General features: G+C 44.2%; 1 protein-coding gene across 6 annotated transcripts in view; it reads right to left on the bottom strand.

The window, feature by feature from the left end:
• TULP3 (TUB like protein 3) overlaps positions 1-15,782 on the bottom strand; it is a 98,439-nt gene that overhangs the window by 11,973 nt on the left and 70,684 nt on the right. For 4 of the 6 annotated variants that reach the window (XM_036301710.1, XM_036301712.1, XM_036301715.1 and 1 more), the window contains 2 exons: positions 10,111-10,270; positions 8,765-8,941 (listed from right to left, as the gene is read on the bottom strand). In XM_036301710.1, coding sequence (XP_036157603.1) covers positions 8,765-8,941; positions 10,111-10,270 — 337 coding nt within the window. Of the gene's footprint in view, positions 1-8,764; positions 8,942-10,110; positions 10,271-15,782 lie in introns of those variants that run through there. The other 2 variants (XM_036301711.1, XM_036301716.1) reach the window with 2 other exon arrangements.

The following is a 15,782-nucleotide window of genomic DNA, read 5'->3' as shown; positions in this document are numbered from 1 at the left end:
GACTCCAACGTTCCCCGCCTGCCTTGCTGGCCTCTGAGCTTGCAGTTTAAGAAAAATTGTAACAAATATAGAAGCTAAACAGAACCCCAGAAACCTGCTTTCAGCAAGCCCGGGATCTCAGAGCTGGAGTTGATACAGAGTTTCGATTATAGAACCGAAACAAACCAGATACCTTCTTTCAGCAGCAGAGGCCTCAGAGCTGGAGCCAGAGCTAAAGCTGGCCCAGAATAAAAAAAAAAAGAAAAAAAGGAGCAGTTGGGAGCTTCAGTCGGCCTGAAAACAGCCCTCAGCCCCTCACCCAGACTGGCCAGGCACCCCAGTGGGGACTCCCACCCTGAAGGGTGTGTGACCAGCTGCAAACAGCCATCATCCCCTCACCCAGGCTGGCCAGGCACCCCAGTGGGACCCCCACCCTGATCCAGGACACCCTTCAGGGCAAACCAGCCGGCCCCCACACGTGCACCAGGCCTCTATCCTATATAGTAAAAGGGTAACATGCCTCCCAGCACCGGGATCAGCAGAGCCGCAAGGCCTCCCAGCACCAGGATCAGCGTGACAGGGGGCAGCGCCCTAACCCCCTGATCGCCCTGCAGCACTGTGTGTGTCAGGGGGCGGGGCCACAACCTCCCTATCCACCCTGCTCTGTTCGTGACAGGGGAAGGCGCCCCAACCCCCTGATCAGCCCTGCTCTGTGCCTGATAGGGGGGAGCTCCCCCACCCCCTGATCGGCCCTGCTCTGTGTGTGACAGGGTGCAGCGCCCCAACCCCCCCGCCCCCACGGGCCCTGCTCTGTGTGTGATAGAGGGCGGCACCCCAACCACCCCCCCGCCCCCATGGGCCCTGCTCTGTGTGTGATGGGGTAGAGCCATAACCTCCCCATCGGCCCTGCCTTGAGTGTGACAGTGGCGGCGCCCCAACCCCCTGATCGGCCCTGCTCTGTGGGTGATAGAGGGCGGTGCCCCAACCCCCTGATCCACCCTGCCCTGAGTGTGACAGGGGGTGGTGCCCCAACTCCCCTATCGGCCCTACTCTGTGAGTGACAGGGGGGAGCTCCTCAACCTCCTGATCGGCCCTGCTCTGTGCATGACAGGGTACGGAGCCCCAACCCCCCTGATGGGCCCTGCTCTGTGAGTGACAGGGGGCAGCGCCCCAACCCCCTGATTGGCCCTGCTCTGTGCGTGACAGGGGGTGGTGCCGCAACCTCCCCATCGACCTTGCCTTGAGTGTGACGGGGTGGTGCCCCAACCCCCCAATCGGTCCTACCCTGAGCGTGACTGAGGGTGGCATCGCAACCTCCCAATCCGCCCTGCTCTGTGCATGACAGGGGGCGGTGCCCCAACTCCCCAATCGGCCCTGCTCTGAGCCCAACCAGGGGCTGCACCTAGGGATTGGGCCTGCCCTCTGCCACCCGGGAGCAGGCCTAAGCCAGCAGGTTGTTATCTCCCGAGGGGTCCCAGACTGCGAGAGGGCACAGGCTGGGCTGAGGGACCCCCTTCGCAACCCCGAGTGCACAAATTTTTGTGCACCGGGCCTCTAGTTATTTATAATAGTCAGAAGTGGGAAACCACCCAACTGTCCATAAATTGATGAAGAGATAACAAAATATGGCATATCCATACAATGTAATGTTTTTCAACAATAACGTGGAATTAAGTACTGATACCTGCTACAACACAATGAACACTGAAAACACTCCGCTAAGTGAAAGAAGCCAGTCATAGAGGACCACAGCAGGTATGATTCTATTTATATGAAATGTCAGGAATAGGCAAATCCAGAGATAGAGGAAAGTACATTGGTAGTTGCCTGGGGTTGAGGGGGTTAGAGAGAAATGGGAAGTGATTGGTAATAGGTATCAGGTTTGTTTTGGAGGTCATGAAAATGTTCTAAAATTGTGATGATGGTTGCAAACCTCTGTGAATATACTAAAAACCAACGAATTGTTCACTTTAAATGAGTAAATTGTATGGTATGTGAATTATATCTCAATAAAGCTATTATAAAAAATTCTTTGGTTTGTGAAGAACATCTTTTCTTTTGTTTTCTAAAATTGTTTTGTTTTCTACCTTTTTTGGATAGCTTCACTTAGTACCATGTTTTGAAATGCCATTTTTATACCAAGAACTCAGTTTATATGACTACTAGAGGCCCTGTGCACGAAATTTGTGCACTGGTAGGGTCCCTAGGCCTGGCCTGCGATCAGAGACCATCAGGTTCCCTGCCTCCCCGTCTCCTCCTTCCCTCACTCCCTCAGCACCCCACTGCTGCCACTGGTCACCCACCATGTTCTGCACTGCGCCCTGGTGGTCAGTGCACATCATAGCAAGCACACAAATTCCCATTCTCCCGGTCGAACTCCCAAGGGGACACTTTGCATATCAGCCTTTTATATATATACTAGGGGCCCAGTGCACGAAATTCTGGGGGAGGTGTCCCTCAGCCCAGCCTGCCCTCTCTCACATACTGGGAGCTCTCAGGGGATGTCCTAGTGACAGCTTAGGCCCGCTCCCTGTTCCCCTTGGGGAGCGGGCCTAAGCCGCAATCTGGCCTCCCTTTGTGGGAGGTGACTGGGCTGATCAGGGGAAGGCACCAGCCCCATCACCCCACTGCTGCAGCCACTGCCAGTCACCGCAGCCAGCAAGATTTTTTTCATCAACATAGACTCCAGTCTCTTCACCATGAAAAAATGACAACTTTCTTTAGGCATTTTCAAGATGTGTCTTTCATATAATAATAATTTCTTTATTATTTTTTTTTAATCCTCACTTGAGGATATGTTTCCATTGATTTTTAGAGAATGTAGAAGAGAAAGGGAAAGACAGAGAGAAACATCAAAGTGAGAGGAACACTTTGAGTGGCTGCCTCCTGCATGAGCCCTGACCTGGGCCCTGGCCAGGGAGGAGCCTGCAACCTAGGTACATGCCCTTGGTCAGAACTGAACCCAGACCCTGCCATTAGCAGGCCAAGGCATTATCCACTGAGCCAAACCAGCTAGGGCAGGATATGACATTTCTTAGCCCTCCAGCAGTGGACCTTCGTTTTTTTTTTTTTTACCAGAAGTGTGGTAAAAAACCCTAGATCACCTTTTTGGATTCTTATTACCCAAGTTACTAAGAATATTACCAGTGGCATACAGGGAGCTTAACCAATGAGCGGTCAGAAAAGGTGTTTTCTCGGTAGTTCACACCAATCGCCAGCTTGCCCCCTCTCACCAAAATGTCAGGCCTGGGCAGGGGACCCCCAGACCCCTCCAATTGCTGGCTCCGCCCCCTGCCCAGGCCTGATGCCTGGGTCAGAGGTGTCAGGCCTGGGCAGGGGACCCCCATCTCCCCCCATCACTGGCTTCTGGGGCGGCCTGCGGCCTGGGATGGCAGCTCCCGCTGGCGGCTGCGCTGTCCCGCCCTGCCTGCAGTATGCAAATTAGCCGCCATCTTTGTTGGCAGTTAATTTGCATGTCACGCTGATTAGCCAATGGGAGGCGTGGCAAAGGTATGGTCAATTACCATGTTTGTCTATTATTAGATAGGATATATATAGAAGATATGTCTTAAGATAGAGACCAAATATTTATTTTATTTTATTTTTTAAATATATTTTATTGATTTTTTACAGAGAGGAAGGGAGAGGGAGAGGGATACAGAGTTAAAACATCGATGAGAGAGAAATATCGATTCAGCTGCCTCTTGCACGCCCCCTATTGGGGATGTGCCCACAACCCAGGGACATGCCTTTGACCGGAATCGAACCTGGGCCCTTCAGTCCGCAGGCCGATGCTCTATCCGCTGAGCCAAACCAGTCAGGGAAAATATTTATTTTTTAAAAATCTTTATCCTTCAGATTATTGCAGATGTTCCTTTTTCCCCCCCATAGCTCCCCTACACTCGGTTCCCACCCCACTCCAGGCCTTCCCTCCTCCACTGACCTCATCCATAGGTATAAGCTCTTTGTCCAATCTCTTCCCGCACACCCCACAATCCCTTCCCCCTGAGAATTGTTAGTCTGCTCCCTTTCCATGCCCCTGATTCTATTACATTCACCAGTTTATTCTGTTCATCAGGTTTTTCATTCATTTGATTTTTAGGTCCACTTGTTGATACATATGTATTTGTTGTCACTTGTTCATATTTTTTATCTTTACCTTTTTCTTCTTCTTCCTCTTCTTAGAGAATACCCTTCAGCATTTCATGTAATACTGGTTTGGTGGTGATGAACTCTTTTAGCTTTTTCATGTCTGTGAAGCTTTTAATCTGACCTTCAATTCTAAATGATAGCTTTGCTGGGTAATCTTGGTTGTAGGTTCTTGCTATTCATCACTCTGAATATTTCTTGCCACTCCCTTCTGGCCTGCATAGTTTCTGTAGAGAAATCAGCTGACAGTTGTATGGGTACTCCCTTGTAGGTAACTAACTTTTTTTCTCTTGCTGCTTTTAAGATTCTCTCTCTGTCTTTTGCTCTTGGCATTTTAATTATGATGTGTCTTGGTGTGGTCCTCTTTGGATTCCTTTTGTTTGGGGTTCTCTGCACTTCCTGGACTTGTAAGTCTATTTCTTTCACCAGGTAGGGGAAGTTTTCTGTCATCATTTCTTCAAATAGGTTTTCAATATCGTGCTCTCTCTCTTCTTCTGGCACCCCCATAATTCGGATGTTGGTACACCTGAAGTTGTCCCAGAGGCTCCTTACACTATCTTCATATTTTTGGATTCTTTTTTCTTTTTGTTTTTCTGGTTGGGTGTTTTTTGCTTCTTCGTATTTCAAATCTTTGACTTGATTCTTGGGATCCTCTAGTCTGCTTTGAATTTCTGTATATTATTCTTTATTTCAGTCAGTGTATGCTTAATTTCTGATTGGTCTTTTTTCCTATCCTTCAGGGTCTCACTAAATTTCTCAGAGGTTTCTAGAAGATTCTTGAGTAACCTTATAACCGTGGTTTTGAACTCTATATCCAGTAGTTTGCTTTCTTCCATTTCTTCCATTTCTTCCATTTCTTTCTACTGGGTAGCTGCTAAGTCTCCTAGAGTTGATAGAATGGCCTTGTGTGTTAGGTGCCCTATAGGGCCCAGTGGCTCAGCCTCCCCAGTCACCTGTGGGCTGTGTGCAAAGTCTTGTTGTAGTTCAGCCTTGATTGCTGTTGGTATCACTGGGAGGAATAGACCTCCAGGCCAATTGGCTGTGATGACCAGCTGTGTCTACACTGGAATATCTCTTGTGCAGGAGACACCCTTATGGGGCAGGACTTGCTTCAGTGGGGCTTTGGTGCTCACTGAATCTGCCCCTTGAGTGTGTCTCTTATGGATGTGGAGAGTTGTAATCCGGTATGGTCTCACTCTGACCACTGGGTACACTGGCTCTCAGCTCTCCAAGGAGGTGCAAGGTCATCCACTGTCTGGGGCTGCCCAGCAGAGACATCTGAAGATTCCTCCTCTTTGTATGGGGTTTGGAAGTTCCCAGACAAGGCCCCGCTTTCAACCAAGGCAGGCTGCTGCTGATGGGTCTTGGGCCCTCTTTTGGAAGCTCTTGGGCTCTCTGACCCAGCTGCAGTTTGACAGGTTTTAGGCGGAGAAAGGACAGGCCATTCATGTGCAAAAGCTGATGTGCACAGTTTGGGTGGGTTGTAAATTGGGTGGGGAATCACCAGGGCAGAGCAAACAGCAATGGCTGCCTGTCAGCCCTGCACCGGAGAGGTCCCCAGGTCTCCGCGTCCTGCGCCCCCGTGCAGGAACAATGATCGCTGCGAGCACCTCTGAGAGAAAGCTGCCCTCGCATTCCTGTCCCGATGTCAGACAGTCCAGTTTCTCCCCGTATGTGTCTGGGTCCCCCAGAGTCTTGCCTGGAACTGGAGTTCAGAGCAAGTGGGAGCTTGTATCTCCCTCCCGATTAAAAGAGCAGCACATCCAGGTGCTAGCACTTTCCGCACCTCTGTACCTCTCTAGTTGTGGAACTTCCACTCAGCCAGCTTTCCTGCGGTTCTGGGTGGTAGTTGTTCTGCCTTTTAGTTGTTATTTTGATGTGGTTGTGAGAGGCAGCAAGTATAGGTGTTTACCTATGCCGCCATCTTGGTTCTCTCAAGACCAAAGGTTTTTCTCAAACTTGTAAAACAAGCAAATTAAATACATTTAAGGGACATAATCTGCCAAAGTGATGCTTCTTAGATACTAATCAAGAGAGCACTTAATGGGTTTTATGGCAAGATGCAAACTGTTGAGACATGAAAAAGCAATGATGTAACTGGCACTGAAAAGCAGATTATGAGAAAGATCACAGTAGTAGTCACCTATGGCAGTAAAGGAGAAAGCATTAGACAGTAAGGGAGAAAGAGCTAGATTAAGGATCAGAAATTCTAGGTTTACCACTCTTCAGCTAGATGACTTGGGGTAAGGAATTTAGCTTTTTGTTAAACTGAAAAGTTCTCTTTGCTCTTTCTTTTGTACAATATAGTGGTAGTAAAGTCATAGGTAAGCATCACAATCACATTCATATTACAAACAGGGAAACTGAGGCAGAGAAAATTAAGGTGTTTTCACCCTTTTCCAGCCAGATGTGGCAGAGCTATGCTCTAATCCATTTCACTACACTGCCTTTGCCACACCCACACACTAGTCATCTGTCCCAGTTTGCACAAACACATGTTTTTATAGTTGATGCCTTTGTACATGTTATTGCTTCTGCCCAAGTTTGTCACCTAAACTGTCAGTGTGGTCTAGGCCAAATTATTTAATCTCTGAGAAAAAGTTTCTTACATGTAACACAGAGAGACTAATATATATAAATCTCTCAAAGTACTGTTACAAATATTAAATTAATTGAGGTAATATATGTCAAATGCCTGACATATCAAAGACATTCAAAATATCAGTCTCTAGCTGCTTGCACAGGTGACACTAGTACACAGGAAGACATGCATCCTTCAGAGTTCTGCTTAAGCATCACCTTGTTTTGATGCCTCTCTTGTCCCTTTGTAATTGCTCTGGCAGTATAATTCTACCTCTCCCTTATTTTTACTCTGGCATATGCCACATTATAACTCTAGGACAGACCATCAGCCAAACCATCTCCTAAGTAGTTTTCCTGCTTTCCGGATGTGTCCCACTTCCACTTCATTCTTTATGGTGTTGAGTAATTTTCCTACAACCCAAGTCAGTCAATACCATTTCTCAGCTTAAAATTCCTCATCAGTTCCTACGACTCTTCAGATAAAGTCCAAATTCCAATCGTGGCTTATTATGTCCTATATAATCAGAACCCACTTTCCTCTCTATATTCATCTCTCTACAATCCCTTTCCAAACCTCATCACATCATACTCTCAGCTCCAGCCAGTCTGAACTTGCCAGCTCTTCCTGAATCAGGCTCTAATTAGCACAGCCGTCACTTTCCCTGGATAGCTTTCCAAACCTTCAAGTCTGGGTTAGGCACCACTCTCCATGCCCTCTGGCCTTTTTTGTTTTAAAATATGTTTTTGTATGTTTTTTAATCCTCATCCGAGGATATTTTTCCATTGATTTTTATAGAGAGTGGAAGAGAGGGAAAGACAGAGAGAAATATCGATGTGAGAGAAACTCATCGATTGGTTGCCTCCTGCACATGCCCTAACGAGGGCATGAGCCAGGGAGGAGCCTGCACCCGATGTACCCTGGGAATCGAACCCAGGACCCTTTGGCCCACAGGCCAACGTTCTATCCACTGGCCAAACTGGCTAGAGCTAATATGTTTTTTTATTAAATTTTTTTTTTTTTTTTTTAGAAAGAGAGAGGAAAGGAGATAGATAGAAACATCGATGAGAGAAAAACATTATCCATCAGCTGCCTCCTGCACGCTCCCTACTGGGGATCAAGCCCACAATCCAGGCATGTGCCCTGACTAGAATCGAACCGGTGACCTCTTGGTTCATGGTGCTCGACCACTCAGCTACACCGGCCGGGCACTCTTGGCTTTTTAAGCGCATGAAATCTCAATCAGAATAAATGCTCCATGAGGGCAGGAACCTTTTTTACTACTGTATCCTAAGTAGTAAGACAATGCCTGATATATAGTATGCACTCAATACATAGTTTCTAAATGAATGAATGTATGAATTTGTTTGAATGTACATCTATTCTACCATTCTGTGGTACAATCTTCTGATTCACATAGCCCAGGATCTAGCAATAACTACCTATTACAAAGTAGGCACCCAATAAATATTTATTCATTATTGGGCTTCAGTCTTCTTATCTGAAAAGGAGACAATTCCTTCTCCTATAAAATTATTGTTCTAAGAAGGAAAGCTGACTAAAAAGCATGTCTAAAATGTACAGGAATATCCATGAATATCCATTTCAACTGGCAGAAAGTAGGCTCTAATGAAAAAATGCATTTGTGTTTCCATTAAGCGGGCTATTTATCTTTCCCCTTATCACTAGATCAATATAAACTGTGAAACAGAGGTAGAATAGGGGTGCTGAGTGGCATCCATGTCAAAGGAAGAGGGCAGAAACTAAAAGTAAAATATAAAAAAGAAATAGCCACATATAGTAGCTAATGCTGCTGACATTTCACATTTGATTTAATTAACTTATTTTTCTTAAATATTAGGATAAATACTACTATTGTTGACAATGACCAATTCTCAGATCTCAAAGATGCCTAATGCTGTCACCTCTGTAAAGTCCTGAACCACATTGCAAGCAATTTTGAGTCATCCAAATTGTTAATCAACAAGAAAATAAAGTAAAAGATTATAAATGACTAAGACAATTATTTGCCTTAAAATCATGACTGATCCTCACCGTGTTTTTGGAGAATCTCCTGAAGATCTGGCTTAGAAGCAGTATCCAAAGTGCTTTCCCCATCAACACTTCCTTCAGTATCTTCTTCTGTGGCAGAAGAGCCAACTGAGAGAACATGAACTTTGGTTTCTGAATCTTGAGCATCTGGCTTCAGGAAAGCAGCTGGACCATCAATGCCTGGGGACAAAAAGAAGAGAGAAAGCATAACCCACTATTTAGCTGTGTGGGTTTGGAGTATGTGATCAGAATTAAGAACCACCAAAGCACTTCACTCTCCTCTTTCCTTAACATCCATGAGGACATTTGTTAACAGTAATCCAGGACTGGTGTTCATTTTATTAACATGCTCTGACTCTTACTAAAGTAAAATGTGCCTGATGTTGCCTTGAGTAACTTAAGAACGAGACTATGAAAACAAAGTAGGTCCTCCAAGGTTCAAATCCCATACAAACCAATAGTTTAAGGGGCTTGACTTAGAGGCTCTTAATCCCATTCATCCCTCGTCCTCTCATCATCTTAGAAGATCCTTGGAGTCCTAATAATTGGAAGAATGGATGCTCTCTACCTCCTCCTGGCTTCAAAGTTGACTGTGCCACAATGTAAAAATAAAGACTATAAGATCTTAAAATAGGCTATTCTGGACTAATTCACTTGACATCTAAAAATAACACTTCTAGGGTGGATATAAACTATATAATATCTCCTACTGATTAGACCAGTGATGGCGAACCTATGACACGCGTGTCAGAGGTGACACGCGAACTCATTTTTTTGGTTGATTTTTCTTTGTTAAGTGGCATTTAAATATGTAAAATAAATATCAAAAATGAAAGTCTTTGTTTTACTATGGTTGCAAATATCAAAAAATTTCTATATGTGACACATCACCAGAGTTAAGTTAGGGTTTTTCAAAATGCTGACATGCCAAGCTCAAAAGGTTCGCCATCACTGGATTAGACCATTGCTTTTATTCTACCTAAAAGACCCAGAATTTGATTATAAAAATTTATGAAGGCCTGGCCAGTATGGCACAGTGGTTGAGCATCAACCTATGAACTAAGAGATCACTGGTTTGATTCCCAGTCAGGACACAGAACTCCAGTAGGGGGCATGCAGGAAGCAACCAACCAATATTTCTCTCTTATCTCATCGATCTTTGTATCTTTCTATCCCTTTCCCTTCCTCTCTCTCTAAAATCAATAAAAACATATTTTTTAAAAATTTATGAAGATACCCTAGTGTCAATGCTAATGTTGTTTCTTTGATCCATCTAAGAATCTTCCTGCCTTCTTCTGGGTTTGTAAAAACTGTGCCCCAGAGGTAAGAGAGGCTGCCTAAATACACACCATGTAGGATGACATTGTTGTAAGGGGTATGAGGTTCCACCAAAGGAGTATGCTCCTCACTACCTCTTGGCTTTGACCGACGTAGCTTGGCTTCTGGATTTGGCTGCACCATGAGTGGCTCCAGGCGCTTTTTCCTCTGCTTCTTCTCCAGCAGTGCTCTCTAGGAAAAAATTTGATATTATACCCAGGAGAGTTATGACAAGGCCCACCCACTTTGAACATTTACAGTGTTTCACTGATCTTCACACAAAATCCTTGTGAATTAATTTTCCCACTTAAGAGGGGCAACGGCTCATTCATTTAATAACTATTTATTGAACACCTATAAATATAGATTTAAATGATACAAATGCATTCCTAGCCAAACTGAAGATCATGATACAAGTCTATTTAAAATATATAGTAATTATCATATTGTTATCAACACGTGGTCACAAGTTTAAACGATATAAACACATATGCATAAATAAAAGATAAAGGAATACAAAGAAACATAGTCTTGGGGTAGTAAACTATAAATAATTATTTTCCTTTTTCTATATTTTTAATTTTTCTTACTTTTGTGATCAAAAAAAAAATTTTATTATTGTCTAAACCCCAAATTATTTTCATGTTTTAATTAGCAAAAAAACAATGTTTGCTTTCTTATTCATCTATACTAATAAAAGGGTAATATGCTAATTAGACTGGGAGACCTTCTGGACATCCTTCTGGACAAAGCTATAGTGGTAGGGCCACAGCAGAGGTGGTTAGGGGTGATCAGGCCAGCAGGCAAAGTGGTTAGGGGCGAACAGGCAGGCAGGCAGGTAAGCAGTTAGAAGCCAGCGGTCGGACATCCCCCGAGGGGTCCCAGATTGGAGAGGGTGCAGGCCGGCTGAGGGACATCCCTCTGTGCATGAATTTCATGCACTGGGACACTAGTCTATCTATATAAAACCCTAATATGCAAATCATTCGAACAGCAGAACGACCAGAGGAATAACCAGTTGCTATGACATGCACTGACCACTAGGGGGCAGAAGTTCAACACAGGAGCTGCCCCCAGCCATCAGGCCCTGACCAAAGGTGGCAGCAGGGGGCAGGGCCACTGAGCAGGTGGCGCCAGTCCATCCAAGGTGGGTGCGAGCAGGGATCCCCAGATCACCCTGCCAGTCACCCCGCAGAGGGAGGCGATGGCAAGGGACAGGAACAGCGAGTGGGCAGCACCAGGCTAAGGTGGGTGCAAGCAGGGACCCCGATCACCCCACCAGTCACCCCACAGATCAGCCCTGATCACCAGCCAGGCCTAGGGACCCTACCCGTGCACAAATTTCGTGCACCAGGCCTCTAGTTTTTACATATTAGGGCCAAGGGATAACAATTGGAACATTCCAAATAGAAAGCAATCAACTCTATGAACAAAAACAAAATATGGAACATGGTAGCAAGAAGTCAGAAAAAAAGCATGCGAGACCATGAGAAAAATCCAACAAGATGGAATTGGAGGTACTAGACCCACACTATTTTTAAGCTTTGGCAATTAAGAGCATATAATATTTAGAAATTATTACGAATCTGGGATAGCTCAGAATAGGAAAGTACCAAGTCCCAAACTAAAAAATTAAGCCATTATTTAAAAAAATATATATCTTATAACCTACTTTATTGTTTCTTAGGCAAAAAGCTATCTATTTACTTTTTTTTTTTTCATTAACATTGCTTTTAAAAAGTGCCACTAACAAGAAGAGTTATTCTAAGGGGTGAGACTATGGGCAGGAAAGGAAATGTGCTTTTCCTGAACTGGCCTAATGAAAGCTTGCAGATAAACTCAGAAGATACAGAAAAACAGACTACTCTTTTTTACCCAACTTTGTTTACAGTAGGTCCTCAAATAACATTGTTTCGTGATAATGTGGAAGGGATGCATAGGAACTTAACTCTTGTTTATATCAATTAGCCTATGGTAAAACTGGTTTCATTATACATGATTTCCCTTAAAGTTGCAGAACCTATCGAGGACATTAAGTGAGGACCTACTGTATAAGGAAAAGACTGGAGACCTAAGATAATGTGCCAAAAAATGGACTATCCATGAAGAATGAATGGAGAACTTAGAGCAAGTTGTGAAGGAATATATTTTGAGACTCATGAATTCATGTGAATAGATAAACTTTAATGTACCAGGAACACTAAATACATATGAGACTATAATGAGTTCCTCTTCATAGAACTTGCTGGTAAGGTTCTTCTAGCAAATAAGTCTTGTATAATGGATAAGAAGTAACCTGCCTGCACATATGGTAAATATGAAGTATAAAGACATGAGAAACTGCCCTAGCTGGTTTGGCTCAGTGGATAGAACATCAGCCTGAGGACTGAAGAGTCCCAGGTTTGATTCCAGTCAAAAGCACATGGCCAGGTTGCGGGCTCAACCTACAGTAGGGGGTGTGCAGGAAGCAGCCAATCAATGATCCTCTCTCATCATTGATGTTTCTATCTCTTTCCTTTCCCTTCCTTTCTGAAATCAATAAAATAATAAAATAAAAATAATAAAGACATGAAACTACCACATGTGGCCACTGCTATATAGTGTCATATAGTCTCCTAACTGTGAAAGAGTTGATGAAACAAAAACACAAGCTATAGCTAGTCCATTTTATTAATATATGTAAAGAAAAAAATGTTCTATAGAAAAAGAGTATCCTGTTTGTGGTCTAGAAAAGGGGAACCAAGGAGCTAGAATTTCTCAGAGTGCAGCCAGCCTGCCCAAGAAAGAGAAATACTAAATCTGGTAGACAAGAGTATTCTCTTTACGGAAGAGCTTACTCATTTTAAGCACAAGAAACTATAAAAGACGTCATGGCTTAATTAACTATCCCTCAGCACAATCTAATTTCATTTCTTCTGACTCCTTGCTTACCAATCAGCCTTCTAATTTTCAATTTAACTTCTTAGGCATCATATTCCCAAGAATAAAGAATCATGCGCAGAACTGAATGTACACTGGAAGAGTCAGAGTTCTCATTGTAAATTAATGAATTGATATCTGGTTTCAAAACTGATTGTTGTGAGTTTGACAGGTATGTTTGTGGTCTAGAAAAGGGGAGCCAATGAGCTAGGTGTCACATGGTACATCTCAGTTCACTAACAAAACCACATTCTTAGACCTGTACACAGCCAACTAAATTCCTGGTCATGATGATCCTGTCGAGGTATCTGGTGAAGCCTTCCTCTACCAAATTTAAACTTACTTATATCAACAACTTAAAAAAAAATAAAAAAAAACAGCTCAGCCCAGCCTTCATAGCTCAGTGGTTGAGCGTTAACCTACAAACCAGGAGGTCACGGTTCAATTCCTGGTCAGAGCATATGCTTAGGTTGCAGGTTGGATCCCCATCGTGGGGCATGCAGGAGGAAGCCGATCAATGATTCTCTCTCATCATTGATGTTTCTATCTTTCTCTCCCTTTCCCTTTTTCTCTGAAATCAATAAAAAATACATTTTTAGGATTAAAAATGGCGGCAGAATAGGAGGATGCTGCACGAACATGCTCCCAGGAACAAGCTGGGATTACAACTGAAATTCAGAAAGGCTTCCTGAATAATCAATGGAAAACTCACAGGAGAGAACCCTGATACCCAAGGACTGAAGGTGGAGACTGCATAGACTGGTAGAAGTGGTAGAGGCACGAAAGGGCTAGCTGGGCACCCACAGATGGCAACTGAAGTCCCAGAGAGAGACCTCAGCTGTGGAGGGAGGTGGGGGTGCCACTGAGAACTCTGGGATCTAATTCCAAAGCTGGGCTCCCCAGCAGAGAGCACCAAACTGAGGAGGTTACCCACATAACATCTAGCTGTGAAAAGCAGTGAGTAACTGTCTGCCAGGGAATGCCAGCTGCAAGTTCTGGCACCCTCTTAAAGGGCCAACACAAAAAATTCCCTGTGGAGCCACTCACCTTGTGCTCTGGCAGAGGGAGGGTGAAATGGACTGGAGCTATGAGAGCAGAACCTAGGACTGGGGACTCAGGGGACAGAGCTCAGAAGGCAGACACCCAAGTTTCCTGGGCTGAGTCATTCCCTCACACAGCGGAGGACATCTTTCCCACATAGACATTTGCCTTGCCTGGGGGGAAGACAGTGGACACACCCCATTGGAAAACACCTTGCCCTGAGGCCACTTGAGAGATTAAAAGTAACAATTAGCCTCCAGGCAGAAGCAACTGCCCCACCCTGTTGAAAAAACTCTCACCACACCTGAGGACGACTGCCTGGGGGCAAATCAAGTCAGAATCCTAGTAGTCTGTAGACCAGTGGTTCTCAACCTTGACTGCACATTAGAATCACCTGGGAATCTTTTCAAAATCCTGATTTCTGGGCCTCATCCTCCGGAAATTCTGTTTCTTTGTTAATAATGTTGTGGCCTCACCCCTTAACAAAGAAACAGAATTTCCAGAGGATGAGACTCAGAAATCAGGATTTTGAAAAGATTCCCAGGTGATTCTAATGTGCAGCCAAGGTTGAGAACGACTGCTGTAGAGAGGCAGTCTCTGGAGGCTTTGAGTCTTTGCCTAATCCAATTAGTCAGAAACAGCCTTCAACACTGTCCTGCACTAGAGATTGAGAGGTGTAGAAGATCTACATAATACAGAGTCACAAACCCATACAGACAGCCAACTGTCCAACTTTATTTCTCATGTTCAAACTCACCTCCACTCTAGGTCTAAGCCTATTTCTATTCTCTCATCAACAACAAATGCACATGAGAAAGCAGTCAGACGACACAGAAATGTCTCCTGAGACTACTGTTCAACTGTTGAGAAATATTCGTATCTTAGCAACCAAGCCTAGAATGCCCAATTGTAACTGACCAATCAGCTCATATCTAAAGAACCTAAGGTGGAATGGAAAGCCCCTCCCCCTAATGTTGACTCCTGAGAGAAATGGCACAAAGCAGTTACTCCATAAATATCTGTTGAGAGAAAAAATGAGTAAATGAACTATTTTTTCTTATTTTGAATCAAAATTATGCACAAGGAGATATATACAAATATATGTTCACAATGACATTATCAATAAGTAAACTTTAAAATACCCTTGACATTTCACAGTATAGAGGTATATTACAGTTCAAATACATGATGCAATTCATTAAAATAATTTTTAAATACTGACATAAGGAAATGTTTATACTACATTAAGTTTTTAAGAAGAGGTTTCATGCCCTGGCTGATGTGGCTCAGTTGCTTGAGTGTTGTCCCAGGCACTGAAAGGTCCTTGGTTTGATTCCCAGTCAGGGCACATGGTCAGGTTGTGGGCTTGATCCCCAGTCCTTAGGTGGAGTTAAATGTTAAGGGATAAGGCTAAAAATAGGGTCAAGGTAACCCAGGACAGGAGAAAAGAATGGGTGACTGGGTTATTAACTTTGGCTTTTCAATTGGAATTGCTTGCTGGGAGTCTGAACAAAACATTTTGCTGGATAAACGAGAGCCTGAACTCACTTGGCTCCAAGGATAAGGGGCACTTTCTCCCTTCAGTAAGAATAGCGGTATTCTTAGGTGACTAAGAATCCATGTGCAGGTGTCAAAGGGTATCACTCACAATGTGCAGAAGCCCCATAAGGAATTCCAAATCAACTGTAATGTCTAGGGAGGGGCATATAAAGGTTACCCAGAGCTCCGAGTCCTCATGGTTGTA

Source organism: Myotis myotis, unplaced genomic scaffold, assembly GCF_014108235.1.
Source record: "Myotis myotis isolate mMyoMyo1 unplaced genomic scaffold, mMyoMyo1.p scaffold_m19_p_3, whole genome shotgun sequence".
In the NCBI taxonomy this organism is placed as follows: Eukaryota; Metazoa; Chordata; class Mammalia; order Chiroptera; family Vespertilionidae; genus Myotis; species Myotis myotis.
The sequence above is the reverse complement of the archived record's forward strand: the minus strand, read 5'-3'. Positions and strand labels throughout refer to the sequence as shown.